The sequence below is a fragment of the Macaca fascicularis genome, chromosome 4, assembly GCF_037993035.2.
Source record: "Macaca fascicularis isolate 582-1 chromosome 4, T2T-MFA8v1.1".
NCBI lineage: Eukaryota > Metazoa > Chordata > Mammalia > Primates > Cercopithecidae > Macaca > Macaca fascicularis.
In genome coordinates, this window is record NC_088378.1 from 135,418,793 (window position 1) to 135,446,527 (window position 27,735).

Here is a 27,735-nt window from a genome sequence, read left to right on the forward strand (position 1 = left end):
TGCACTCTAGTCTGTGACAGAGCAAGACTCTGTCTTTAAAAAAAAAAAATTTTTTTTTTAAATTATCAAGAATTATAACAGTCGTGTCTTAGGTGAGACTCACTGTTTTCAATATTTCTTTGACTTAGTTATCCCATTTGTGGAAATATATTCTAAGGAAATAACCTAACTCTAAACAAAAGAGCTCCCCGCAGCATTATTTTAACTATTCAAGCATTGTAAAGCTACATTGCAGAGTAAGGGAGTAGTAAAATGATCTACAGTGTATCCACCCAATGCTGTGTTGAGTAGCCATATTTTAAATGATGTTGACATTCATAGTATATTTGGTATTGAACTAGATTTCCCCCTCTATTGCCTTTATTGATTGATTGATTGATTGATTTTTGAAGACAGAATCTCACTCTGTCTCCCAGGCTGGAGTGCAGTGGCCCAATCTCGGCTCACTGCAACCTCCGCCTCCCAGGTTCAAGCATTTCTCCTGCCTCAGCCTCCCGAGTAGCTGGGACTACAGGAGCACGCCACCACGCTTGGCTAATTTTTTGTATTTTGGTAGAGACAGGGTTTCACCATGTTGCCCAGGCTGGTCTCGAACTCCTGAGCTCAGGCAATCCACCAGCCTTCGCCTCCAAAAGTGCTGCAATTACAGGCGTGAGCCACCATGCCCAGCCCTCTATTGCCTTTCTGTCCAACAAAGGAAAATGGTTGAAACAAAGTTAAAAATGAAAATTGCAAGGCAAAGATTTTTTGTGAAGTACTAGCTGTAACATTTGGTCTAAGATATACCAGGAAGGGCCTACCTAGACATTACCATCTCTTCTATCCACTCAAATCTGAAGCCCAGACATGCTTCATGTCCTGCTCTCTCCACGAGGCTTCCCCTGAATCCTCAGCCCTCCTTTCACAACTCCTACAGCACACTTTGGTCCTCAGATAGACTGTCTTGTGGAGTTGGTGTCTTCATTAAGTACCTGTCTCTTCCCTTGGGCTCCCTGACATGTGCCCGGGTGTTTTTTGACCCCTTTTGCTATGCACACACACAGCCCAACCCCTGAACCCAATCGTTCACCAAGTCCTACCAATTCCGCTTCCTGCCTTCCTTACTCCATCCCCACCTCTCTCTCCCCTCCATGAAGGTCTGTGTTCAGGGCTGCCTCATCTCTCCCTGCGTTACTGCAGCAATCAATGCTGTCACTGTTAGGCTGCTTTGGGCTGCAAGTTACAGAAAACTCAATGTGCAGTGGATTACACAGCAAGACTATTTGTTTTACTGGGGAGAAAAAACTCTTTCTAGAAAGCCCTCAGGATCTGCCAGCTGGAACTGGGTCATGCATCCATGCCTGAGCTGCAGGGGAGGCTGGGAAAGCCCTCATTTGGCATTTTCCATCTCTACCGTGACGCAGCCTCTGCCTGGAGGAAGGAGAGAAGGCAAGGGGCAGTTTCTATTAGGATAGGGAGCTGACAGTTCTGCCTCAAACTTCCTTACCTTGGGTCTCCCCACCCCTTTGCTTCATTCCTGACACTGCCACTATTCGTTCATTAATTTAACTAATCGTTCATTCATTGCATTAGTCAGCTTTGGCTAGGTCTTTTTGTGTTTTTGGAGACAGGGTCTTGGTCTGTCATCCAGGCTGAAGTATAGTGATGCCATCATAGCTCACTGCAACCTAGAATTCCTGGGCTCAAGCAATCCTCCTGTCTCAGCCTCCCATGTAGCTAGGACTACAACTTGCACTACCTCGCCTGGCTAATTTTAAAAAAACATTTATTTTTTAAGAGACAAGTCTCTCGCTATGTTGCCCAGGTTGGTTTCAAACTCCTGGCCTCAAGCTGTCCTCCCACCTCTGCCTCCCAAAATGCTGGGATTACAGGTGTGAGCCACCCCCTGGCTATGTTGTGGTAACAAACAATCTTGAACTACCAGTAGCTTGGAATAACAAGTTTATATATTTGGCCATGGTATCAACTAAACCTTCACTGGCAACAGGGGGAAGAGAAAAAAAGACCTGTACCAGCTCTGAAATGCTTCCACCTGAACTTGACATGCATCACTCCTGCTCGCATCTTACTGGTTAAAGCAAGTCACATAGCTACACCTAGCTTCAAAAGGGCATAGAAGAGCAATCATCCTTTGTGCAGGATGAACAGAAGTAACAGTTACCACACTCAACACGTATTTATTAAGCATCTACTATGACATTGCTAAGCAGAGAAGCCTACCCCAGCAGCCCAGGAGTTCTAGGTTGCAGTGAACTATGATGGCGTCACTGTACTCTAGCCTGGATGACAGAGAAAGCCTGTCTCCAAAAAAACAAAAAGATCTAGCCAAAGCTGACTAATGCAATGAATGAATGCTTAGTTAAATGAATGAATGAATAGTGGCAGTATCAGAAATGAAGTGAGGGGTTCGGGAGACCCAAGGTGAGGAAGTTTGAGACAGAACTGTTGGTTCCCTACCTTACTAGAAACGGCCCCTTCGCCTTCTCTCCTTGCTGGAGATGCATTGGTGAGCAAAATGAAGTATGTGTTCTGAAAGCCTTTTGTTCTGAAGGCCGGGCGCTGTGGCTCATGCCTGTAATCCCAGCACTTTGGGAGGCCGAGGCGGATGGATCACGAGGTCAGGAGATCAAAACCATCCTGGTCAACATGGTGAAACCCTGGCTCTACTAAAAATACAAAAATTAGCTGGACTGGTGGTGTATGCCTGTAATCCTAGCTACTTGGGCAGCGGAGGCAGGAGAATCACTTGAACCGGGGAGTCAGAGGTTGCAGTGAGCTGGGATCGCGCCACTGCACTCCAGCCTGGCAACAGAGAAAGACTCTGTCTAAAAAAAAAAAAAAAAAAAGTCTTTACAAACAAAGACAGAACAGTTTACCCCCTCCTTTGTGCCCCTATGCTAACATATAGAGACTTCAGTTGTACCACCTCTTACATTTCTTTTTTTTTTCTTTTGTTGAGATGGAGTCTTGCTCTGTCACCCAGCCTGGAGTGCAGTGGCGTGATCTCGGCTCACTGCAACCTCCTCCTCCCAGGTTCAAGCAATTCTCCTGCCTCAGCCTCCCAAGTGGCTAGGATTACAGCCATGTGCCACCACACCCAGCTAATTTTTGGATTTTTAGTAGAGACGGGGTTTCACCATATTGGCCAAGCTGGTCTCGAATTCCTGACCTCGTGATCTGCCCATCTCAGCTTCCCAAAGTGCTGGTATTACAGGTGTGAGCCACCGCACCCAGCTTGCCTCTTACATTTCTATTGCATTAAAACAACAACTTGCCTGTCTCCCTGAATAGACTATAAAACTTAAAGATGGTTATCTCTTCTTATGAACTATACTTAGAATGGTGCCTACCACTAGTAGACACTTAATAAATATTTGTCGAATGATGTATGAGACAGGATGAACTCAGCTACAAGGAATAAGATACCCAACTGTCATTGGCTTAAATAAGCATGGGTGGTGGTGGTATTTTTACAGAGCAAAAAGTCTAACACCCAATAACTGCTGGGGTTGGTTTCTCTGCTCAGCAATGTCACCCAGCACCCGGGCTCTTTCCAGCCTTACCCCATAATATTCTCAGCTTTTGGGCTTTCCTTCCTGTGACTGTGCCTCATGATCACAGGACTGCTGCCACAGCTCCAAATAACATACAGTATTCATATTTAAGGTGGGAGAAGCAGAAGGGACCACGGGGGCTCTTCTCTTGGGACTGTCACTTTAGCAGGGAACAAAAGACTTCCCAGAAGCCACCCAGTAGCTCACATCTCACAGCCAAAGCATGATCACGTGGCAGAACAAGGCCAGGAAAGAGAATATCTGGATTTCCAATCTCTGTGGTTGCAGATGGCAAGGAAGGGGCTGGGAATGGTTTGGGTAGCCAACCAAAAGCATTCACCGCAAATCAGGAATATGTGCTTGATAAACATTTATTGGCGGAGACTCAGATTTTTTTTTTTTTTTTTTTTTGAGACAGAGTCTCTGTCGCCCAGGCGGCAGTGCAGTGGCGCCATCTCGGCTCACTGCAAGCTCCGCCTCCTGGGTTCACGCCATTCTCCTGGCTCAGCCTCCTGAGTAGCTGGGACTGCAGGCGCCTGCCACCACGCCCGGCTAATTTTTTGTATTTTTAGTAGAGACGAGGTGTCACCGTGTTAGCCGGGATGGTCTCGATCTCCTGACCTCATGACCCGCCCGCCTCGGCCTCCCAAAGTGCTGGGATTACAGGTGTGAGCCACTGCGCCCGGCCGGAGGCTCAGATTTTTATGGTCTGCTTCTTCCTTTGTTTGTAATAGCATATAAAGAACTCATCATTGTAATGACTAACCACTATTGAACACGTTTTCTGTTCATCTTGAACTCTGTGCTAAGCAAGTTATATGAATTTTCTCCTTCTGTCTTTGCAACCCTAGGACAGAGATAATATCAATCTCTGTTTTACATATGAAGAAACTGGATCTCAGAGTCGTTAAGCAACTTGTCCAACTTGTTCACTTACCAGCTAGTAAGTGACGAAACAGGGATGTAAACTCTCATGGTCTGAGTCCAGAGCCCATGTTCCTATCCTAAAATGTTAGTTAGATCTCAGGGGAGCCTAGAGTTCATCACACACAAACCCTTTACTTCCATGGTACTGAAGCTGAGGTCCAGAGATGGCTGGTGACCTGCTCCAAGTCACAGCACAAGCCTAAGTCAGAGCCAGGCCCAGAACCCACGAGTCCCAACACCAAGGCCATTGTTTTATTTTCTGCCACACTGGGCATCCTCTGTTTAGAAACTCCACATCAGTTCACTAATATTTAAAAAGAAAAAATGCCAAATTTGGAATCTTGTGGACAATTTGGTTAAAAATAGAACTGTATTTGACTTAAGGTTTGGCAAATTAGAACAAGTTGTTTCCTTTTTCGGAGTCAAAACCTGATGATAAGCTGGTTCCAACTCTTTTATTCATCTCAGTGGAAACTCCAGTGTGTATAATATTTTTTAGTTCTCAGGAAATAAAAGGAAGAATGTAAGGTCAGAGCCTCAGCTGGGATGTACTGAGATGACTTCCAACCCCAAGCTCACGACCCAGAAATGCCTTATTAGTAACGTTTAATCATGTCCTGTGTAACACAAGCCTTGGGAAGTCTCTTGGAGGAGAAAGTGTGCAGGTTATACCACCTCCTAGCTGTGGGACCCCATGACTCGGCCCCTAGCGAAAACTAAGCAGCACTAACGGACGGAAACACATGGCATGAAGTGGGACTCTGTAAGAGCAAGTTCCCTCTCCCCTGGTCTCTGCACCTTCCCTGTTGGGCCTCTCTAGGGCAGATATGCAGCCAGCATCCAGTGCAACAAGCAGTACCGACCTTGCCCACACCCATCCTGTTTCAGAAGATCAAGTTCTGGCCGGGCGCGGTGGCTCAAGCCTGTAATCCCAGCACTTTGGGAGGCCGAGACGGGCGGATCACGAGGTCAGGAGATCGAGACCATCCTGGCTAACACGGTGAAACCCCGTCTCTACTAAAAATACAAGAAAATTAGCCGGGCGAGGTGGTGGGCGCCTGTAGTCCCAGCTACTCGGGAGGCTGAGGCAGGAGAATGGCGTGAACCCGGGAGGCGGAGCTTGCAGTGAGCCGAGATCGCGCCACTGCACTCCAGCCTGGGGCACAGAGCAAGACTCCGTCTCAAAAAAAAAAAAAAAAAAAGAAGATCAAGTTCTTCTCAATAGGACTCAGTCTTCTAGGGGGGAAGTTTGCTTAAATTGAAAAGTTGGCCAGGTTCAGTGGCTCACACCTGTAATCTCAGCACTTTGGGAGGCTGAGGTGGGCAGATCACCTGAGATCAAGAGTTCAAGACCAGCCTGGCCAACATGGCGAAACCTTGTCTCTACTAAAAGTACAAAAATTAGCTGGGCGTGGTCACATGCACCTGTAATCCCAGCTACTCAGCAGGCTGAGACAGGAGAATCGTTGAACCCAGGAGGCAGAGGTTGCAGTGAGCTGAGATCGCGCCACTGCACTGCAGCCTGGGCACCAGAGCAAGACTCCGTCTCAAAAAAAAAAAAAAAAAAATTGAAAAGCAATTTTGATGCAGCATTTAAGACACCTAAAGAATAAGGTTATAAAGCATGAGCCCGAGTCAAGCAGGGTTTGAATTCAGGCTCTGTCACTTCCTAACAATGTGTGTGGTTATACAACTTCCTTACTTCCTTGTGTCTCAATACAATAGACATAATAATAACAGCCTTCCTCAGAGGGTTGCTGGAGGAGTAGATGAGGTGCTACATGCAGAGTCCCGAGAACTGTGCTGTCGCCCAGGAAGTAAGTTTTGCAGGTTCACCAGAGCCTTGTCGGATCCTTCAATCTGTTCTCCGCTGCATTTTTCTTTTCTTTCTCTTTTCCTTTTTTTTTTTTAACCATCTCCCTCCCACAGCATTGTTCATCTGAGTGTTCAGTGTGGATTACACCAAACATTTTCTCTGCTTCTTTTAAGGGTGTGGACAATCAGGCAAGTGATTGCATGTGACAACAGAGAGAGGGCATGGCACACGGTGGCAGACGAGCCGGGGACTGGAGGCAGATCTGGGTTCCAGTTCCGGCTCTACCAGCAGCACCCATGTGTCCTTCTGTTCTCTGGGCTCAATTTCCTGTTGTAAAATTCAGAACTTGGAAGAGGTAAATGGTTAGTCACTCCTGAGACATCCCAGATAATCACAGCCATCCAAAAGTTGGCTCGGGAGCCTTGAGTAACCAAGACTGGAGGAAGCAACAGTTTAGTAAAGGTTCAGAATCCTATGATTAGAGCTCAAGAATGAAATACTCTTCTAAGATCTTCTCTCAGACCAAAAAGAGCTAATTAGGAAAGAATGGTGGCATTCTCTTGGGCAAACTGAAGGAGCCCCTGGGCTTTGCCTCCTTATACCTGCCTCCTCGACCTTCCTCTAGCCCACTTGGACACAATGCAACTTCCACCCTCTACTTTTTTCCAGATACTATGGTAAACCTGCTCTCAGATCCTTCTCCACACCCAGGAAAAAAATCGTTCTTCAACTATATACTTTAATGAATATGCACTTACTATGTACCAGATACTCTTTGGCTGCTAGGGCAGAGTAGCAGGGACGTAGCCCCTGTCCCCGTGGGGTCAACATGCTGGTGGGGGCGTCAGAGGTAATAAAATACGCAAGTAAGACACACAGTAGACCAGGCAGAGCTGGCAGAGAGCTGGATCTAACTGGATTGGGGTTTTTGCCAAGCGAGTACAGTCCAGCTTGGGATGCAGAGGGGAGAGTACAGAAAAGGTAGGGACTAGAATAACTAACCCTGGAATTTAGGCTGGTAAAGGAGGGAGTAGGGATTTGAATGGGGGTGAGGTCAGTAGACTGTAGGGCCCTGAGGGGGCGATGGCTTCAAGGTAGGAGCCGGAAAGACATTTGACAGTGGCTTCTCTGGAGGGCTCAAGCTTGACGGTGAACCTGAGTGCTGAGCCCCAGAAGATCACTGGGGAGAGGAGGTCAAAGAACTGGGAGGCCAGGGCACCATCGGCGGGGCTGGTGAGTGGATGGTGAAACCAACATGCAGGAGGCAGGAGGAGCTGGAGAGAGGACACGAGATGGGAGCTAAAATCTGCAGGGAGTGCGGAAAGCAGAGACAGCGGTAAGCGCGCCGGAGGCTAGTCCTGAGTCTGGGATGGGGCAATGGAGTTCGAGAAGACGTATTTAAGAGTACTGTGTAATTTTACATGTGGGAAGAACCTTTTGTTTTCATAATCAGAACTACAGAAAGGGACAGAGCTGTTTGTGTCACGAAAAGCAGGCCTGAGCATTAGAAGACTGAGAAACACCTGGCAGGATCTCGTTTCAACGGGGCTCAAAGTCATGGGCGAAAAGGATGGAGCTCGAGTTGTGCAATTGTGAGTGACTCGAAGCTGGGTGGGAAGGCGTCTAGTTTCTTATGCGTAAAGGACCTTCCTGTTGTCTCTGAAATCATACCAAGTAGATCGCCACCGTTTCAGCAGAGGCTTGAATTACATTGATAATGACAATTTATCAGTATCATATAACTAATGTAATTGATTGGTAGGAGGAATTAAGAACACGGGATCTGGCCAGGCACGGTGGCTCACACCTGTAATTCCAGGCCAAGGTGGGTGGATCACTTGAGTTCAAGAGTTCAAGATCGACCTGGACAACATGGCCAGGCAACATGTAAAAATACAAAAATTAGCTGGGCGTGGTGGTGGACGCACCTGTAATCCCAGCTACTTGGGAGGCTGAGATGGGAGAATTGTTTGAACCTGGGAGGCGGAGGGTGCAGTGAACCAATGATTGTACCACTGCACTCCAGCCTGGGTGACAGAGAAAGACCTTGTCAAAAAAAAAAAAAAAAAAAAAAAAATCTAAAACTGTGGGATCTGTTTAAACCCTGGCTCTGCTCCCTGCTACTTGTTATCCTCCTCTGTGCAGCAGGGGTGATGCCAGCCCCCACCCCTCTGTTTCTGAGAAGTAGATGAGCACATATGTGCACAGAGACCTGCCTGCAGTGTTGTGAGGACTCACAAAATGTTGGCTAGATATCCTAATCTTTCTCATGTTTGTTGGCAAACAAAAACAGGCTGAGATGGCCCTGTGCCATTGGTATTTCTGTGTGTGGAATAACAAGACAGTATAAAGCTGAAAAGCAGGTCCTTCCTTGACTAATTGCATTTCAGCAGCCGCTGGGAGGCAGTGTGGAGGGGCGGGGCGAGGAGTGAGACTGTGTGGGGAGTCAGGGGGCCTGGATTTCCTCCTCAGCCAATGAGGCCAAGGCCAAATCAGGATGTCCCTGAGCCCCTGTTTGCCCACCTGTAACGTGGGGATGACGGTTCCTGCCAGGTACCCACAAGGCTGTTGTGAGGACCGAATGAGGAAATGCTCCTTGAAGGTAAATGACAATGCCCCAGAAGAGCAGATGCAGCTCCCCCATGCTGAGTGCCCACTACTGTGTGCTGGGCACAGGGGCAGAGCCACCCACCCCTCCCCGCAGCAGTGCCCGGAAGACAGGACCAGCATCCAGATAGTCAGAGTTGAGACAGAGTTTAAGGGCCTGCCAGGCATAACTCCCTTGCCAGGAATGGAAATAAAGGAAAATCTTGAGTTCTTTCAAGGGAAATTCCAGGCACCTAGCTAGTCCTGAGAGTAAATGAACACAATAAGCAAGAAGGTAATAATAGCTTTTTTAAGAAAATAGCCAAGGAAGTTAGTCACAAAATACTTGGTTCCCTATTGAAACTTAAGATAACATCTTAATGTACGTTTCTGAGTTGTTTTTCAGAAACCCAGGCCCCCCACAGTGGAAAATGCCATCCACTGGCACGGAGACTTCAGTTGGGAGCCGAGGACTGAACTCAGACCACCATTCTTTGTTCAACATTTCTTCCTGAGGGGCCTGGAGGAAGTCACGCCCACAGTCCAGAGCTCAACATTCCTTTCTGCTGACCCCAGGTTTTTAGACAAAGCTTTGCCTCCTTAACCAATCACAAATCAGAGGGTCTTTGAATTCACCTATGACCTGCAGGCCCCGCTTCAAGATGTCCCACCCTTTTAGGTCAAACCGATACACAGCCTCCACGAATTGATTTATGACTTTGCCTGTAACCTCTGCCTCCCTGCCTTTAAAAACCCTTACCTGTGAGCCACTGAGGAGTTCAGGACTTAAGCATGAGCTGCCTGACTCTCATTCCTTGGTGCCCTGCAGTAAATGCCTCGCTTTCTCTCGCTGCAAATCCCAATGTCAGTGCTTGGCTTTGCTGCACCTGGTGGGCAGACCCAAGTTTGGCAACAGTCTGTGGGAGAAAGTGCTGTCAGAGGAACATGCCTGAGCAGCCAGATTATAGAAGAAAGAAGTGTCATTATGGTTAAGTCTGTGAGCAGATTTGAGGAGAAGGTAATGAGTGGCACCAGCATCTCCCCTTCTAGGGTGTTATCTGACAGATGTGTTATCTGACAGATGTGCTGCTCATGCCTTCTGCACCTGAGGTCAGGGATGCTCACACAGAATGGGTTGTAACTGCGTAAGGTCGGAAGCCCCCTCTACATCCACCAAATAGAGGATAAGTTGAATATGCAGATAATAAACAGAATAAGGAAAGGCTCTTTATGAACTGATACAGAAAGACTACCAATAAATACTAAGTTAAAAAAACACACACAAAAAAACCTCAGTGCCAAACAGTACATATAGGATGCCACCTTTTTTTTTTTTTTTCTTGGTCTAAAAAATGGGGAAGAATATCTATGGAATATACTCATTTATATATGAATAGAATATTCTAAAGCTAGTTGCAAGAAACGAGTACCGTTAGTTTTCTCTAGGAAGGAAAACTGGGAAATAGGAGGAGGAGGATTATCACTGTATATCCTTTTGTACCCTTTGATTTTGAGACCATGTAAATGCAATATCTAAAAGAGAGAGAGGAAGGAGGAGGAGGAGAAAGAGGAAGTGGAAGAGGAAGGGAGAGAAAGAAACACTGTGCATGGGCTCTAGAATCAGATGGACTTGTGAATTCCAGCTCCACTACTTCCCAGCTGTGTGACCTTGCCCAAGCTACTCAACCTCTCTGGGGCTCAATCTGTGCAGGAAAGGGGCATGACAATTACATAATGCCTCCAACCCTCGTGGACTGTTGGGAGATTGAGACTAATGAGTTTAAAGCTCTTAGCTGGAAATGGTTGCTATAGATGTTTAGTCAGCCCTGGCTTCCCACTCTCCAGGCTGGCTTCCAAACTTCCTGGAGGGCACATGCAATTCATCTTTTCCTTTCCCATGCAATGCCCCAGGCGCCAGCTCATGGCAGTCCTTATGCCTGCAGGATACCACATCAAAGCAGAGTTGGGGGAGGTGAGTATCTTGAGTCAAAAGCAATGCCAGCCCCCAGGCTTCCTCCCAAAGCAAAGCCCCCTGCAGACTAACTGCTGGGCTCTCTGGTAGTAGGGTCCTGCTCTACTGAACCCCACATCCCTTCATCCTGGGCGGCACCTCCTTCCTCAGATGAAAATAGCAATTCTCAAACACAAGTGTGCATCTGAATTTCTGGTGCAGGGCCAATTCCTGGGCCCACCCCAGGACTTCGTTTTGCCCACTGAGTTCTCAAAGATGGAGCTCTTGCCACCTCTCGGGCAGTAGGTCCTACACCCTTTACAATCCACATCTCTCCCCACTTACGCACTGGTTCCCAAACATGTCCAAATCTTTCCTCCCTCACTCTTCATGCTTCTGATTTTGCAGATCTCTCCTTCAAGAATCTTCTCACCATCCCCTACCATGTATTCATGCACATTTTCCCACTTGCCTATACAATGCTTACCTTGATAGAAGCAGCTCAATCATCTCCTCCTCCAGGACGCCCTCTGATGTGGGCTGCCCTCCAATGTGGGCTCCCCTCTGGCTGATTTTGTGTCTGTCATAGCCTCTTCATAGCTTGCTCGAATTAGAATTATCATTGACAACAATGAAAGCTTGGACTAGTGAGTGCATGAATGTGAGTGGTTTATTAACATTGGCCCTCATCTGCCTCACACCCACAAGAGGTAAGTGTTATTGTCCCTTTTCATAGAGAAAGAAGCTGAGTCTGAGGGATGTCAGAGGGTTTGCCCAGGGCATAGCACATAGGGGATGGGTTGGGATTTGTCTGCCTTTACCTGTTTTTTTGTTTGGTTGGTTGGTTTTGTGTGTGTGTGTGTGTGTTACTGTGCCCACTTTTGAGACTAAACACTCTCTAGAGTGGTGGTCAGCTTATTTTTCTCTCTTTCAGGGCCAGGCAAAGTCTAATCCCTCAGTTAATACTAACTTGAATTCTCGAGATGGGGGTGTTCATAAGAAAGTTGTCTGGCAGTGACTGGGGACGCTGAGCAGGGAGGATTGCTTGAGCCTAGGAGTTTGAGACCAGCCAAGGCAACATAGCAAGACCCTGTCTCTATAAAAAAAATATAGCTGGGCATGGCGGCGAGCAGCTGCAGTCCTAGCTATTTGGCAGGCTGAGGCAAGAGGATCGCTTGAGTCCAGGAGTTTGAGGCTACAGTGAGCCATGATTGCACCACTGCTCTCCTGCCTGGGTGACAGAGCAAGACTCTGATCAAAAAAAAAAAAAAAAAAAAAAGGAAAAAAAGAAGGAAAGAAAAGGAAGGGAGGGAGGGAGGGAGGGAGTAGGGGGGAAGAGAGAGAGAGAGAGAGAGAAAGGAAGGAAGGAAGGAAGGAAGGAAAGTAGGAAGGAAGGAAGGAAGGAAGAGAGAAAGAGAGAAAGGAAGAAAAAGAAAAGAAAAAGTAAGAGATGCTGGGTAGAGACAATTCCTGAGGAGTCTTTGTGGAGGTGGGGGTGGCTCGAAGGGATGTAGGTGGGAGAGGAACATCATCACTGAGAGAAAAGATGGTGCAGTACAAACAGGACAGGATGGATGTCATTCTGACCCTGAGGCACTCATGGAATTAAGGGAATTTGCTGAAAATAGGGAGGCACAGGGCCAGGGGGAGCAAACACTATCTTTCCTTTTCTTCTAAGCATCTCAGGAAGTTCCTGTGAAAAACCTACATGTCCACACCCCCATGTGCAGCTGCGCCCTGCTATCTATACACAAAGTTATGCATCGCAGAATCGACTGCAAAAGGCTGGAGCCCACTCAGTGTCTATCAATAGGGAACGGGTTAAATTGACCACAAGATTTTCATATGACGATGGAACACTCTCCAGCCAAGAAAGGAGGAGGAAGTCCTCACTGCTCTGATATGGAATAGTCACCAAGACATATTTTAAGTAAAACAATGCAGCATGCATAACCAGGGAAATGAAAACTAAAACCACAGTGAGTTACAATTTCACACAAAACCATCTACAAAATTAAAAAGCTGATAATTGCAGGTGTTGGTGGGAAGTGGAGCCAGAGGAATGCTCAAACTACTAGCGGGTGTGTGAATGGTTATAACCACTTTTTAAAACTTTGGCATTATCTACTGAAGTTGACAATGTACTTTCTCAGTGACCTTGCAAATGCCCTAGAGAAGTTCTTACCCAACCCCCACTCCCCAACATTCCCCCCAACACACACCAGAAGAAACAATTAAGAACATTTGTACCAGCTCTGTTCCTAGAAGCCCAAAATTGAAAGCAACCCAATGTCCTAAAATAGTCCAGTGAGGCCAAGCACAGTGGCTCATGCCTGTAATCCCAGCAGGCATAAGCCACCCTTTGGGAGGCTGAGGCAGGAGGACTATTGAGGCTGAGAGTTCAAGGCCAGCCTGGGCAACACAGTGAGACCTCTTCTCTATAAAATAAGTTTTACAAATTAGCCAGGTGTGGTGGCTCATGCTTGTAGTCCCAGCTAATTGGGAGGCTGAGGTAGGAGGATCGTTTGAGCCCTGGAGGTTGAGGCTGCAGTGAGCCATGATTGCACCACTGCATTCCAGACTGGGCAACAGAGTGAAACCCTGTCTCAAAAAATAAATTAGAAAACAATAATAATTATTATTAATAAACAGTCCAATGAAGATAATCATAGTATCCCCGTGCAATGGAATTCTATACAAGAGTGAAAAATGAACTAACTCCAGACATGCATATCAGTACACTGAACTTCAGAACTATAATTATGGGTGAAATAAAAGCAAGCTGTAGAAAACTGTTCATAATCCAAAAAAGTGAGGCGGTATACCATATTAATGTGTTATATATATTTATGTCTGTTACATATAATGTTTATTACATTTATCTTATTTAGTATAAAAATATAGTATATTTATTGTAATCTATTATAAACAGGCAGTAGGATTATAAAGAAACAAAAAGCGCAGGATAAGCGTAAGATTCATGGTAGTATTTAGGGGAAGAGGAGGTGGGCCTGGAGAGAGGTACATGGTTTCAAAAGCCCAGCTTCTTTATCTAGAACAGGGCGTGGGTACCCATGCTGGCCTATTGTATTGTGAATGTTTTTAAAATGTATATATATTCTATACTATTTTTGTATCTACTCGATATTTAATTTTAAAATTTTAAATGAGGCCTAGAACAGTATAAAAAGTATGCTACCATTTGTATAGAGAAAGGGGACATGCACATCATTCATGTGCATAAAGTATCTCTGGAAAGTTACACATGCAACTGGTGAAATTGGTTTCCTCTGGGGAGGAGAACTGGGAGGCTGGGGACAAGGAGGGACAATAAATCAATTGAACTTAAAAATCACAAAATTTAAAGAGAAGGAGATAGGGGAAGGAGGAAGAAAAGGGAAGGTAGAGGGGAGAGGCCAAGTCCTGGTCCCGGGAGGGACAGGGAGCAGAAAAAGGAGGACTGGCGAAGCTCTGGCTATCAAAACCTGTGTGTATGCCACAGGCACGAGTGGAGCCAGAAGCCTGAGGGCCCGCCCAGGAAAGCCTGTGTCCTCCGCACACAACTCAGGCCTAGACCCAGAGGATGCTCTTTCTTGCACCTGAGGATGGGGCCGGCTTCAAACAGTTGCCCAGCTTGACCCTGGCTCTGCAGTCTTGTTTCCAGAGCTCTGCTTCCAAACGAGGCTCCCTTGGGTCTTTTTCCCTGGCCCTGCCTTCTTATCTCCAACCTTCACCCCACCTGTGATCCGAGCGATTCCTTTGAAGTTGCTTCAGAGTCTTCTGAGCCTTCATCCTTGATGGCTGAAATGTGCGTCTGTGGCACCAAGGTCAGCCAGCTGCAAGTAGGCCCTTTTCATCTCCTTTTAAACCTTCCCCTCAAGGACTCAGTGTCCTTGCTGTATTGCCTTATCGAAACCTGCTCACACATCCTTTGTTCACACTGGGATACCAGTCACTTAAAGGAAAACAGGCCCACTCTAACCAGGGTCACTGCCATGTCCCCAAGGATCATGCCCTTGAGAGGTAAAAGCATGAAGCACTAAGGGTAGAATTTTGGGCATCAGCCAGTAGACAAGGACACAATGGGTGCGATGCGCAGGGGTCCTTTCTGCGCCACTGGTAAGTATAACACCTCAGGACACAGGCTGGGGTCTGTATTCAAAAATGGGTCCCTCAGGCCTGGCACAGTGGCTCACGCCTATAATCCCAGCACTTTGGGAAGCCAAGGCCAGTGAATCCCTTGAGCCCAGGAGTTCGTGACCAGCCTGGGCAACATGGCAAAACCCCATCTCTACAAAAAATACCATATTAGTCTAGTCGGGCATGGTGGTGCACACACCTGTGGTCCCAGCTATTTGGGAGGCTGAGCGGGGAGAATCGCTTGAGCCCCACGAGGCACAGGTTGCAGTGATCTGTGATCGAACCACTGCACTCCAGCCTGGGCAACAGATTGAGACCCTATCTCAAGAAAACAAAAACAGAAAATAAAAAAGCAACCCTCGAGCAGAAGTGGGTCCTCAGAGCCCAATGGCAGTGACGGGGAGGATGAGGTGGGAACGGTTGTGTTGCTCTGAACTAAAAAGGACTGTCCAGTGTGACCCTATTTCCCAAACAGCCCATGCAGGGATCTGGGTGGCACCATAGTACGGAAGTGGGTGCTAAGAGAAGCCTGGGCTGCACAGCCAGGTGCATTCATGCCCTGGCGTCCAGGACAGGATCAGCAGCGAATCCACTCCAGGGAGCTCTCCCCGCTCACCATCCTCTTAATCAGGATTCCCCAGTTGAAAAGCACCTTGGCAGTTCATAACTCTCCCTCTAAAGCCAGAAAGTACTATAAAGGAAAACAGAGGCCTTGCTGCACAGTGGAGCTTAATGGAAGTCACTCAACAAGTGGGTCTGGAGCAAACGCCACAGGCCGGCAGTACGGTGTGTTGGCACAGATGTGGAGCAACTACACTCTGATATGGCTTGGATATGTGTCCCCACCTAAATCTCATGTTGAATTTTAATTCCCAGTGTTGGAGGAAGGGCTGGGTGGGAGGTGATTGGATCATGACTCAGATCTGGTTGTTTTTTGTTTTTTTTTTTTGAGACAGAGTCTCGCTCTGTCGCCCAGGCTGGAGTACAGGGGCATGATCTCGGCTCGCTGCAAGCTCCGCCTCCTGGGTTCATGCCATTCTCCTGCCTCAGCCTCTGGAGTAGCTGGGACTGCAGGCACTTGCCACAGCACTTGGCTAATTTTTTGTATTTTTAGTAGAGACAGGGTTTCACCATATTAGCCAGGATGGTCTCGGTCTCCTGACCTCGTGATCCGCCCGCCTCGGCCTCCCAAAGTGCTGGGATTACAGGCGTGAGCCACCGTGCCCGGCCAGATCTGGTTGTTTTAAAGTGTGTAGCACCTCCCACTTTGCTCCCTTCCTCCTGCTCTGGCCACATAAGATGTGCCTGCTTCGCCTTCCCCTTCAGCTATGATTCTACGTTTCCTGAGGCCTCCCCAGCCATGCTTCCTATACAGTCTGCAGAACCATGAGCCAATTAAACCTCTTTTTTTCTTTATATAAATTACCAAGTCTCAGGTATGTATTTATAGCTGGGAGAGATCAGACTAATACAGGTGGGGAGCTGTGCAAGATCAGATGAATACAGGAGGGAATGTAAATTGAACACCAAATGGGAAACTGGCAGAATCCACTAAAGCTAAACATATATCTGCCCCGTGACCTAGTAATTCCATTCCTGGGACATACAAGCACTTATGTCCATCAAATGACATGTACAAGAATGTTCACAGCAGTGTTATTTATAACAGCCCTAAACCAGAAATAACCCAGTGCCCATCAGCAGGAGAATGGATACACAAACTGTAGTGTGTTTGGATGATGGACTATTACTCAGCAACAACAAAAAGCAAACTATAGCTACATGCAAAACAGGGTGGAGCTCAGAGCTACAATGTTAAATGAAAGAAGCCAGACACAAAAGAGCACAAGCTGTGAGATTCCATTAATGTGAAGTTCAAGAACAAGCAACACTAACTCAGGACAATGCAAGTCTGGATGGTAGTTACACTTGCAGAGGGGGTCCTGACTGGGCGGGGTCATGAGGAACCTTCTGGGGCACTGGAAACATTCTGTATTTTGGTCTGGGTCCCAGTTTCATGGGTGGGTACACATATAAACACTCATAGAGATTAAACTTAAGATTTGTGTGCCAGAGTTACTATATGTAAAACTATATCTAAAACATGCAAATACTCAAAGTTCCGGCTCTGTTCCTCCTGCTCCCGACCTGACTACTCCACTAACTGGTCCTGCCCTCGGAAGCATGTTGTATCTGCTGTGGAGTGATCTTCGTTCCTGATGCTGATGGCTGTACCCGAAAGCAGAGGTGGGAACTTCTCAATCAAGAGGAGAATTATATGGCCATATGGTAGCTTCCTCACTCATTAGGTGTTTGTACATGGGGCAGAATTTGGTCTAGGACTGAATTCCATGGAAATTGACCCGAGAGAGCAAAGTTGTCAGGATGAAGATATGTAGCTCCCATCTAATTTCAAATGCTATGGAGACTAGCAATATTTTAACAAAACAGAGGAACAAACAGGCAATGCTTGGTTTGGGCCAATCCACAATCCACAGCAAGCGAGAAAAAGCCAGACTTAGGCTGAGGAGGTGTGGGGAGGACTTGCATTCCCGTTGTACCATGAACTTCCACAGTGATGTCAGAGAGCTAACAGACTTCTCAACTACCCAGTACAAGAAACTAAAATACATGCTCTACCTAGAAAAAACAAGAGACCATTAAAATGGTAATTTCTGCGTGGTCAGAATAAGGGTAGTTCTTAATTTCTCCTTTGCACTTAAAAATTTTCCCACATTACATACAAAAACTCCCACAAATTTTATAATCTTTCATGACCAGCTTAGATAAAGTCGCTTTCAGGTGTCACCTGGGACTGTGAAGCTGGAGGGAAGGGGTCTACCCCTGGGTCCTTATGTGACACTCCCTGCCCATGAGGAACCATCAACGTTGCATCCCCAGTATGGCTTCTGCATCCCCCAAAGGGACCAATACCAGGCAGAAAGGAAGAGGAAGGGATTGAGACACGGCTTCAGGAGTTCAACTGAATCCACCCTCTTCCAACCAGCCTTACGGGTGTCAAGCAAAGGACACAAAATGTTTTCGGAAACAGCACCACAGCCCTTCTGAAATTTGGGGACAATTAGCTTTTTTGACTCTATGTAGCCTGTGATGGGGGTAGAGCTCAGTAGCAGAGTGTTTGACCGCGTGTAGCCTGGGAGTTCTGGCCTTATTATTAAAGTTGAAGAGAATACGTATGTATAGGTACACACACACACGTACGTATCCCCGATTACCTTCTGCCACCCTCGAAGGGAAAGGGCAGACAGAAGGTCACCCCAGGTGCCAGTGAAATGGGAAAAGTTCCCTTATCCCCCTCGCTGGGCATGCGATGGGGTTGTGGCTCGCTTCTTTGGTGCCCCGTAGCTCCAACCCCTAGCGGGAGCATGCAGACAGGCAGGTCATGGGGAGCGTGGGCTCCGACCCCACTGCAGCGTCTAAGGTTTGAGTGTTTACAGCTCCGGAAGCCCCAGTGGGTGTATGTTACAGTATGCTCTTCCAGTTTAACCACCTGCAGACAGTTTGTGTTAATCGGCTCAATTAGACCCTCTGCCTTATCACAAGGACAGAGGGCTTTCAGTATCCTGGGTTCTTGCCTTGGTGTGGCAGAAAAATAGGATCACCTGTGGGCTTGCTTGGATGATGGGTGCCAGGTTTTATTGAGTGGAGGTAGCTCTAATGAGGTGAATGGGGAGGCCAGAAGGAGGATGAAGTGGGAAGGTGGTGTTCCCCTGGAATTGGGCTGCCCGGCAGCTGGACTCCGACCGCCCCCCGCCAAATTCCACGTCATCGTGCAGTGGATAGCCTGTCGGCATCTGCTGGTGCCTTTCGGTGTGTTCTTCCACTCCTCTGGACTTCCAGCCGCCTGTGTGTGTGTGCCCAATAGGGTCTCGTGGGTTGTATAGGCCCAGGGTCGGGAGCGTGGTGGGTCAGAGTGGTCTTGGAAAATGCAACATTTGGGCTCAAAAACAAGAGCGCCTGTTCTCACCTAGGTCCGTGGGCCAGGTCTGAAGGTCGCGCCCTCACCAGGGGCCCGGCCCTTCTCTCCCCAGCACTTCCCTGCCGCTCTCCCCTATCACCAGGGTGGAGCCAGCACTCCCCTCCAGCTCTAGCCCAGCACGTATCTCCCTGGCACTTCTTCCTCACCACAGAGTAAGAAACTTCTGCCCCACCTTTTGGAGAAACCACTTCCGTCCTCCAAAGACCTCCTTCCCTCATCCCAGCTTCAGGAGAGGCCAGAAGGCTGCAGCCAGCAGGACTAGAGACCTGCACACTTACTGCCCTACTGCAGACACTGTGGGAGGCCTGCAGACTCGGGGTAGTCAAGGCCCACACCCTCCATCTCTCCTTCAGCACTGCTCCGATCTTGGCAGTCTTGCCACTAGCCCCTGCTCTTCTCTCAAAGTGAAGCTCAGAGCCTAGCCAGGTCAGGAGAGCCCGTCTGAACACCGGCACATTCACACTCAGGTGCTAACGGCATCTAATACATTAATGGAAGCAGCCAAGCTGACCAGGGATTTTGGCAAATGCTTTCAATGATTTTTTTAAACTTGTTAGGAGAATGGGATTCTCTGTTCCAAGAGTCAGAGTGTCTCCAACACACGTCCCAATATCACGGTATCATTTTAGACTTGAGTTCATGAATTTCAATCACAACATTGATAAAATTTATTAAGGACACTTTTGCCTACTTCGAGTAATATGTAAGTCTGTGGAGACCAGGAAGGGCTGGGTGCTGAGTTCTGGTCCAGCCTTGCCTTTTCCTGTTTGTGATGCCGAGCACATCTGACCTGCCTCTCCCTTCCATCTGTGGCATGAGGGCTTGACATTCCCTGTGAGGCCCTCCCTGGAGAACAGACCCCTCAAAAGGTGCTGTCTCTCCCTCTCCCCAATCCCAGACTTTAAATGTAAGGGGCTTTCCTCGGGTCTGTCCTTCGCCTTCCTTGCTGTCCTTGGCCATTCTTCTAACTGCCCAGGTGGTCTCCAGTGTGCCCACATTTCTGTCATCTGCTCCCATCTTTCTCTTGAACTCTGGGCTCAACTCTCATCTGCTTGCTGGAGGTTTTTCTTAGATGTCCCATAGACAACACAAACTCATCAAAAAACTATACTTTCTCCTCCCTTCAAAACCCACAGTGATCCCTCCAGCAGCCACCCAGTATCCTGTCTCAACACTCCTGCTTTTTAACTTTGAGTTTAGTTAGTTGCCAAGCTCCAGTCAAGTCTCTGCCCTGTTCAGATCTTTCAATGAATGCTGCTACCTGCCATATATGAATGGCACCCACCTTGCCCTGTCTTCGGGATCCTTTATTACATCAGTCTCAGAGAGGCCCAGGGTCACACAGTGAGTGACAGTGACAGGGCTTTTAAGCCCAATATACTGCTCGCCACCTCAGCGGCTTCCAGTCACATGGGAGGTCAGCTAGTCACTGGAGCTGGAATATACACAATCCCTCTCTTGACTTTGCCTCCGCTTCTTAGCCTCACGTGCTAAAATCCTACCCATCTGGCCACTTTTATTTCTAAAATGTTTTATAGAATGAGCTTGTAATTTCACCCTAAATATTTTGTAAATATTTTGCAAATGTCTTTTTAATTCAACTTACAATTCATAAAGTCTTTCTTAACCCCATTTGTCAAGGCTTGAATTAATTGCTGCTTCTGAAAGCTTTCATTACTGCCCAACCAAACATGTCTCTCCTAAACGCTTCCACATGTCTGAGACTCTCACGCTGGTCTTACGCGGAGTTATGTGAGGTGTATCTTATAAATCAGGTTGTGAGTGTCTTGCGACCAGGGTGTGTGTCTTTGCAGCCCCAACACATAATACAAGGATTATCAGCACACCGGCCGTACTTTATCAGTTAGGCCAAAACGAGAACTTCGACACTTTTTTGACTTCAGTGACAAGGCTGTCAAAGGCCCCATCGAGGAAGTGATCAAGAGACCGCTGAGTCCTCAGCCACACCACTGAGACAAGCGTAGGAGCCGGGTAGGACCAGAATGGGATAGGAGTAGGGACAGGGGAAAAGCTATTCCATGCCCAGCAACTAAGCAGTTTGTCTCTGGGAACTCTCCTCTGCTTCTGCTTTTCAGGACATTCCCACCCAGAAATGCCAGAGCCACAGCCACTGAGAGACGAACACGATACAGAATAGGCCAGTGGAGTCTTGAAATGCTGTGGAGTCCATAAAGAAAGCCTTGGCCGGATCCTTGTCCCAGAATTCTGCCACAATTTCTCAGCTGGCTGACCTTGGTCTTTTTATTTTGCTAGTCTGTTCCCTTGTCTTTAAAATGAAGACCAGGTAGGCTCAAGGATGCCTTCCAGCTTTAAGAGGAGTGAGGCCTATATTCCCCTGTGTGTGTGTCCCAGCTACCCATCTATAGAATGAAAACAGCAGCAATGAAACAGGAGGTGTGCGCATCCTCAACTCTCGAGTTCAGCAAGCTTGGTAAGTAAGTGCCAGGTGTGTCCAAAGGGTCACTCTCCTTCTTTTTTTTTTTTTTTGAGACGGAGTCTCACTCTGTCGCCCAGGCTGGAGTGCAGTGGCCGGATCTCAGCTCACTGCAAGCTCCGCCTCCCGGGTTCACGCCATTCTCCTGCCTCAGCCTCCCAAGTAGCTGGGACTACAGGCGCCCGCCACCTCACCCGGCTAGTTTTTTGTACTTTTTAGTAGAGACGGGGTTTCACCGTGTTAGCCAGGATGGTCTCGATCTCCCGACCTCGTGATCCGCCCGTCTCGGCCTCCCAAAGTGCTGGGATTACAGGCTTCAGCCACCGCGCCCGGCCAGGTCACTCTCCTTCTTAATGAGGAGCAGAGGCTCCTAAAGGAACATGGCCTCAGGGAAGGCGAGGCATGGGAAGGTAGGACAGACCTTCCAATAGCTACAAGAAGGTGCCAGCGCTGTGCAGGAGGGAAGCAAAATCAGAGAACATCTTCACACTGCTCCCAAGGGTCCAAGAGATAGAGGCTGGGCATGGTGGCTCCCACTTATAATCCTAGCACTTTGGGAGGCCAAGGCGGGAGGATTGCTTGGGTCCAGGAGTTTGAGACCAGCCTGGGCAACACAGTGAGACTCCGTCTCTACTAAAAATGACAAACACAAAATAGCTGGGCATGGTGGCACGTGCCTGTAGTCCCAGCTACTGGGGAGGCTGAAGCAGGAGGATCTCTTGAGTCTAGGAAATTGAGGCTGCAGTGAGCTATGATCATGCCACTGCACTCCAGCCTGGGCAACAGAGACCCTGCCTCAAAAAAAAAAAAAAAAAAAAAAAAAAAAAAAAAAGATACAGCCCTCACTAGCTAGGAAACTGCAACAGCTAAACAACCCCATTCTTAATGGTCCTGGCCTGTTGAGGAGGTGGCTGTAGGGAACGGGAAGAGAAGGGTAGGGGGTAGGTCCCTACTGATTAAACACAACACAGCAACTACTGCCCATTAGAACATTTATTTCTCAGAGAGAAAATAAGTTTCAGACAGTCATATTATAGTAGGTAAAATTAACTTTTGTATTCTTTACAAGCATAGATTTTTCTCTGTTTATTACCTCTCTTATACCATCTGTTATAAACAATTCTAGAAAGCAAATAAAGTCACTTTCTACAATAAATAGAGCATCATGTGCTTCACAGCAGACGCGACAGAGACACATAGGCCCCATGCCACAGCAGGATCTGAGCCGTTTCCCATTCTAAAAGAGCATTTTAAAAAATGAGACTCAGAGAGAGAGACTAAAAGATTCAGAGATTGAAAAATAAAGAGAGACTAAGAAGAGAAAGTGTTGGGGGGAAGAGATAGACATAGAAAGAGAGGGAGAAAGTCCCAAGATCTTACAACACAGGTTTAGACAAAGGTCACAGAGTCCACAGCTGACCAACTACCTGGGGAGAGGGGAAGCACTGGCTCCTTTAAATCAACGACACTGTGTGGCCACACAATGGAGGACTCCAATAATGGAAACTATAGGCCTGAATAATTTAGAACAGTATTTTACAATTATATACACCATGTCCTTCCCTAGCCATATGCTGTATTGTTTTTATTATTATACAAAATCCAAAACCCCATCCTTTTAAGTTATAGTGTTTTGTTGGTTCCCTTTTAAACTCTGGCTCATGTCCCAAATGTATAAGAAGTTGTGGTGGTTGGTTGGCTGTATTTTTAAAAAGTCAAGTGTGTAAAAATGGCAGTGATCTCCCCAGTGACTTTGTTTTGTCCAAAACTCCCCTATGAAAAATTTAAAACAATTAAAAAGAATATCAGGTTAAAAATCAACATGGCAATCAGCAGCCTGCAACTGGCCCTGCGACTTTGGTGCTCAGGAGGTGAAAAGAAATGTCTAGAGAACAGACACTGAAGCCTCTGAAAGTTGTGTTGGTTTGTCAGTCAGCATTCCCCGTTCACAGTTTTTTTCCTTCCATTTTTGAGAAGGTGAAGGTGGGGAGGGGGTTGAAGAGAAAGAAGGAAGGAGGCAGAGAGTTTGAAATAAAAGTAATGCATTCCCTGAAGTTGGGAAGTAGGAGTAGCAGAGGCTAGGCAGGGCAGGGCAGAGCGCAGGCCAGGAAGATGTTTGGTGGCAGGCGCCATGCCATCCGGGTGGTGGAGAGTGAAGCTTAAGACTGCAATTGCAGAAAAAGTCCATGAGGAGAGAAGAGAGGAGAAAAGGGGGGAGAGGGCAGACCCCACTGACGGGCACAGCTCCATCCCAACCACCCTCGACGTCCACGTGGACAGATGGACACTCGCACACCCAGCCTGACAGGAGCCTACTCTGGAGGCTTGGACCACCTCGTGGCAGCAAAGGAAAACAAGAGGGGACCCGCCTTGATCCAGGGGGCACACTCGCAGAGCTGGGAAGTTGTGTCGACAGCAAAAGGGAAGGTCTGTGGGTGGGAGGTGATGTCCTGGGGGAGGGGGTCACAGGTTGTGGGCTGGCCTCTGTCTGGGCCCTGAGGAGCCTGGCAGAGACACCACCTGGCATAGCAGCTGGCCTCAAGGGGAATGAGACATTACAGAAAAGGACCAGTGTGGTGACGGTTTCTGTCAGTTTGGCACAAGAGAAAAAGAAAAGGTGAGCAATGGGTACAGAAGATGGGACAGGGAAGAGGTGTGAGAATGGGCGATAAGCGGGAGAGACAGTGAGCTTGGGGAGATTCCCCTTGGGACCCTGGCATATCCACAGCATCTCTGGGATCAGTGTCAGAACCTCACCCGCCCTGAGGTGTAGTTAATGGGAGCAGGATGGAGGGGGCCAGGCAGCCCCTCAAGAAGGAGCCCAGGACCTCTTGCCATCTGGGTGGGGTCCATCTCCTAAGTTGGGCCCAAGCCCCACAGCTCTTTCTACTTCTAACTGGTTCTTCAGTAAAAAATCCCCTGAGGGATCTTGGGTGGGAGTTTTTGGCACACAGCAGGCCTGCCAGGAGAACCATGCAATTGGTCAAAACTGGGGCCTTGCCCCTAGTGGGGAGGAAGCCCAGTCCCTGGCCTACCATAGAGGGGGAAGCTGCCGGCCATACATCTGGCAGGGGCAGAAGAGGATTCTCTGTGCCCCGCGGGACGGAGGCAGGGCAAGCAGATGCAGGCCCAGCCCCGCCCTCACAGGTAGCTGGAAGTGACGAAGGAGTGGGGCCCCCGGACTCTGCTCAGGTGGATCATCGCACGGTCATAGGCCACCTGCACTGACTTGCGGATGCTGGTCTTGCGGCCTTCCAGCATCTTGAGCTTGTCCACGGTGTCTTCCACACCCAAGGGCAGGACTTTGTCCCTTGGAAGCCACTGCCTGAAATGCAAGCACAGTAAGAGGCTGGGCAGTAGTGGGTCTCACAGGGGGCTCCTGTGGCCCCACTTGGCCAGGACCAGCAAAACCAGGGAGAGGGTACAGGGCAGAGGGAAGTAAATTGGGAGACTCCATGCAGGAGGCCACCAAGAACCTAGCAGGTCAGGGCAGCAAGCAGGATATGCAGGAGTAGGGTGGGGGAATGGCATGAAATCAATTTTGCAGCTAGGTCCTTCTCTGGGCCCTCACTCTGTTTGGAGAGTTGTCAGGGTCCATAGGCTAAGAAAGGCCCACCTGCTGCCCTCTGGGGCCAGCTGAGCCACCCTGGGGGGCTCTGAGCCTCGCCTTGCCTTGGAGAATTAGGGGGCAATGGCTAGCAAGTACAGCTGGTGCCAGGAACTGATAAACTCATCTGTAGTGGGGCCTGCACACTGTGTGTGTGTTTTTAAAGCTTCCCAGGTGAATACAACATGTGGCTAAGAATACAGCCTTTGGAACAAGATCTTGTTTTGTATCTCAGTTCTGGCTACAGGATCTGGACTTTCTGAGCCTCAACTTCCTCATCTGCAAAATGGATTATGAGGGGATTAATGAAGACTTAAATGAGGATTAAAAGAGATCAGATATATAAAGCAATCTGCATAAGTACATGCAGTAAGCACTCAATGGCAGCTGCTATTATCACTATTTTTATTAGCTAGTTCTCCCTCCTCACTCTATAGAAGCTAAGGTGAAAGTACTCTCTTGCTGGTGCTAAGAGAAACCTTAAGTACTGTAAACCATAAATGAGCAAGTCTCCTGTAGTGGACACTCCACTGGCCAGAACCCCCCTCAGGATGGAAACATGCTTCCCAGAAGCTACTGGAAGTGTTGGAAGCCGACAGGCTCTCATCTGAGTCCCTCACTAGGAATCACCCTCCACCAAGGAAGCCTCTGGCCCAGGCCACACCCCTCCCTTGGGGCAGTGGCATTCAATTACTAGTTGGCACAGGGCAAAAAGGCACAGCCCCAATTCCTGACATCTCTATCTTGTTGAGCCACCCAGCTCCAGATGTGCCCAATGGATGAGGTGAGACAGCAAGTGGGCTGTATTGCAACTTCTGCCCAGTGCTGCATCACTCCCACTCCACAGCTCTCCTCAATAAGCCTCCTGATGCAAGTCTCGACCTCAGAGTGTTTCCCAGGGAATCTGATCTGCAACACCCCTCAGTTACTATTAACATGGCAAGTACAGGCCTGTTGCTGGCAAGTAATGCCTTCCCCTTCACCTGGGTGGAAACCAGGGTAACTGCATCCATGGCCCCTCTGTGTACCTCACTAGCACAGACCCCTGGCGTGCCCCTCAGCCCCCTCACAGCAGCACCCACTAACCAGGTGCGCTTGTTGTCAAAGAAGAGGACAAGGAAGAGCTTCTCTCCAGCCTCTGCCTGTTTCTGCTCTCCCAGCTTCAGCACGTCCAGCGGGGGGACAGGGATGGGAACGCCATTGTGCAGGAGGCCCTCCCGGGGCATCTTGGGATCGATGATCTGGAGGCAGAATAGAAGATGGGCACTCAGTGAGGGAGGCCAGGGTGAGCAGCACCCCTGCTGCAGGACCAACTGCTGAAGCACCTACATCAGGGGAGTATCAGGTCTGAGTGGGATATCTTTGATGTCCAGACCAGACAGGCAAACCTCTTCCTCCAATGTCCCTTAGGACAGAAGAGTACAGGTCACTTTTTTTTTCCTGTCAATTTCCCTTTAGTACCTTTGCAATTCACCTCAAATGCTCGGGGGCCTTCCCTAGGTACCACAGCTATGAAGAAGGCTCTGCATCAGGAAGGCCATCCAGTTGGTTCTAACAAGGTCTCTGGTTACCCACTACCTTTCTGTCTGACTACAATCCTTCCTGATACATGGACCAGGTATATTTGTGACACCTCCATGGTAAGATCAGAGAGGAGGCTCAGTGTATAGCTAGAGAATGAGCTTGGAGGTTGATGGAGAGGGGGATGATGTGGGTGGAAACAAGGGCCACTGGAGGCATTAATCCTTGAGGCAACAAGCTCCACAAGGGCAGCAGCTGGGCCCTTCTTCAGGTTTGCTTCTGGCATCCAGCCCCGCCTTGCCTGGCTCAGAGAAGGCGGGTGCTCAGCAAAATGCCCGGCAGCATCAACACAACAATCAAAATCCAGGTCTAGGGAGCACTTTCAAAGTTTCCAGAGCTCCTAATTATTCACACATCATCTCATTTCAATCTCTTGCTGATGCTGAGAAGTCTGCTGACAGGTGTTAGCTGACAGAGGAAAACACCAAGCACAGAAGCAGGATGTAGCTGGCTAAAATCACACTGGGACTAAAACCAGACAAGGCTTGGGCCTCCACAGCCCACTGCCTCCTAGGCAGCCCCTGCCTCCAGAGCAGAGAGCTAATAGCTCTGGGAGCAAAGACTGGGAACTTACTGAGGAAGCAGCCTTCTCCAGAGACAGAGCAATCTTACTTCCCATATGCTGTCCCATTGGGCCCCTTCTCATAATAAACTGCTCTCATTATTTACCTTTGCACGTCTGCCAATTTCACGACATCCCTCTTAAGATAAGCAGCTGAAAGCAGTTGTTCTGGTTATGCGTTTACTCTAAGGAAGAACCACCTTACCCCACCCACCGGGTGTGTAATTTGATCAAAACTCTCTCTCCCAGGCTGTCTGTCCCTCCTGGGATTGAAGAGTCCTAACAAGAACCACCATACAAGCCCTTGTAAGCTTCCTTGATTACCAAACAAGACAGTGAGGCTACTCTGATATGTTTCCTCTTGACTAAGGCATGCTGGCTCCTGCCTCGGAACCCAGGGTGCTTGCAGAGGGTAGATTGTGAAAAATTTCCCGAGGGCAAAAGCAAGGTGGATAAGTCTGCCATCTGAGGAGAGCTTTCATGTCCCAAAATAATAAATGGTCCATTCATTCAATGAATACTATGCAAATGTAAAACAGCATGGTAACAAAGCTTG

At 48.2% G+C, this 27,735-nt stretch overlaps 2 protein-coding genes across 22 annotated transcripts in view; both read right to left on the reverse strand.

Moving 5' to 3' along the window:
- The window catches only part of PNPLA1 (patatin like domain 1, omega-hydroxyceramide transacylase), a 73,603-nt gene extending 62,016 nt beyond the window's left edge, over positions 1–11,587 (reverse strand). For all 5 annotated transcript variants that reach the window (XM_074038241.1, XM_045390749.3, XM_015449495.4 and 2 more), the window contains exon 1: positions 11,322–11,587. Coding sequence is in view for 2 of the 5 variants with exons in the window: in XM_074038239.1 (XP_073894340.1) it covers positions 11,322–11,344 (23 nt within the window). In the remaining 3 variants the exon portion in view is untranslated. The remainder of the gene's footprint in view (positions 1–11,321) is intronic.
- Positions 11,588–22,404: 10,817 nt separating this feature from the next.
- Positions 22,405–27,735, reverse strand: part of BRPF3 (bromodomain and PHD finger containing 3) — a 35,584-nt gene continuing 30,253 nt past the window's right edge. For 14 of the 17 annotated variants that reach the window (XR_012433847.1, XR_012433849.1, XR_012433850.1 and 11 more), the window contains 2 exons: positions 26,123–26,277; positions 22,405–24,754 (listed from right to left, as the gene is read on the reverse strand). Coding sequence is in view for 12 of the 17 variants with exons in the window: in XM_045390743.2 (XP_045246678.2) it covers positions 24,571–24,754; positions 26,123–26,277 (339 nt within the window). In the remaining 5 variants the exon portion in view is untranslated. The remainder of the gene's footprint in view (positions 24,755–26,122; positions 26,278–27,735) is intronic. The other 3 variants (XR_006697535.3, XM_074038245.1, XM_045390744.2) reach the window with 1 other exon arrangement.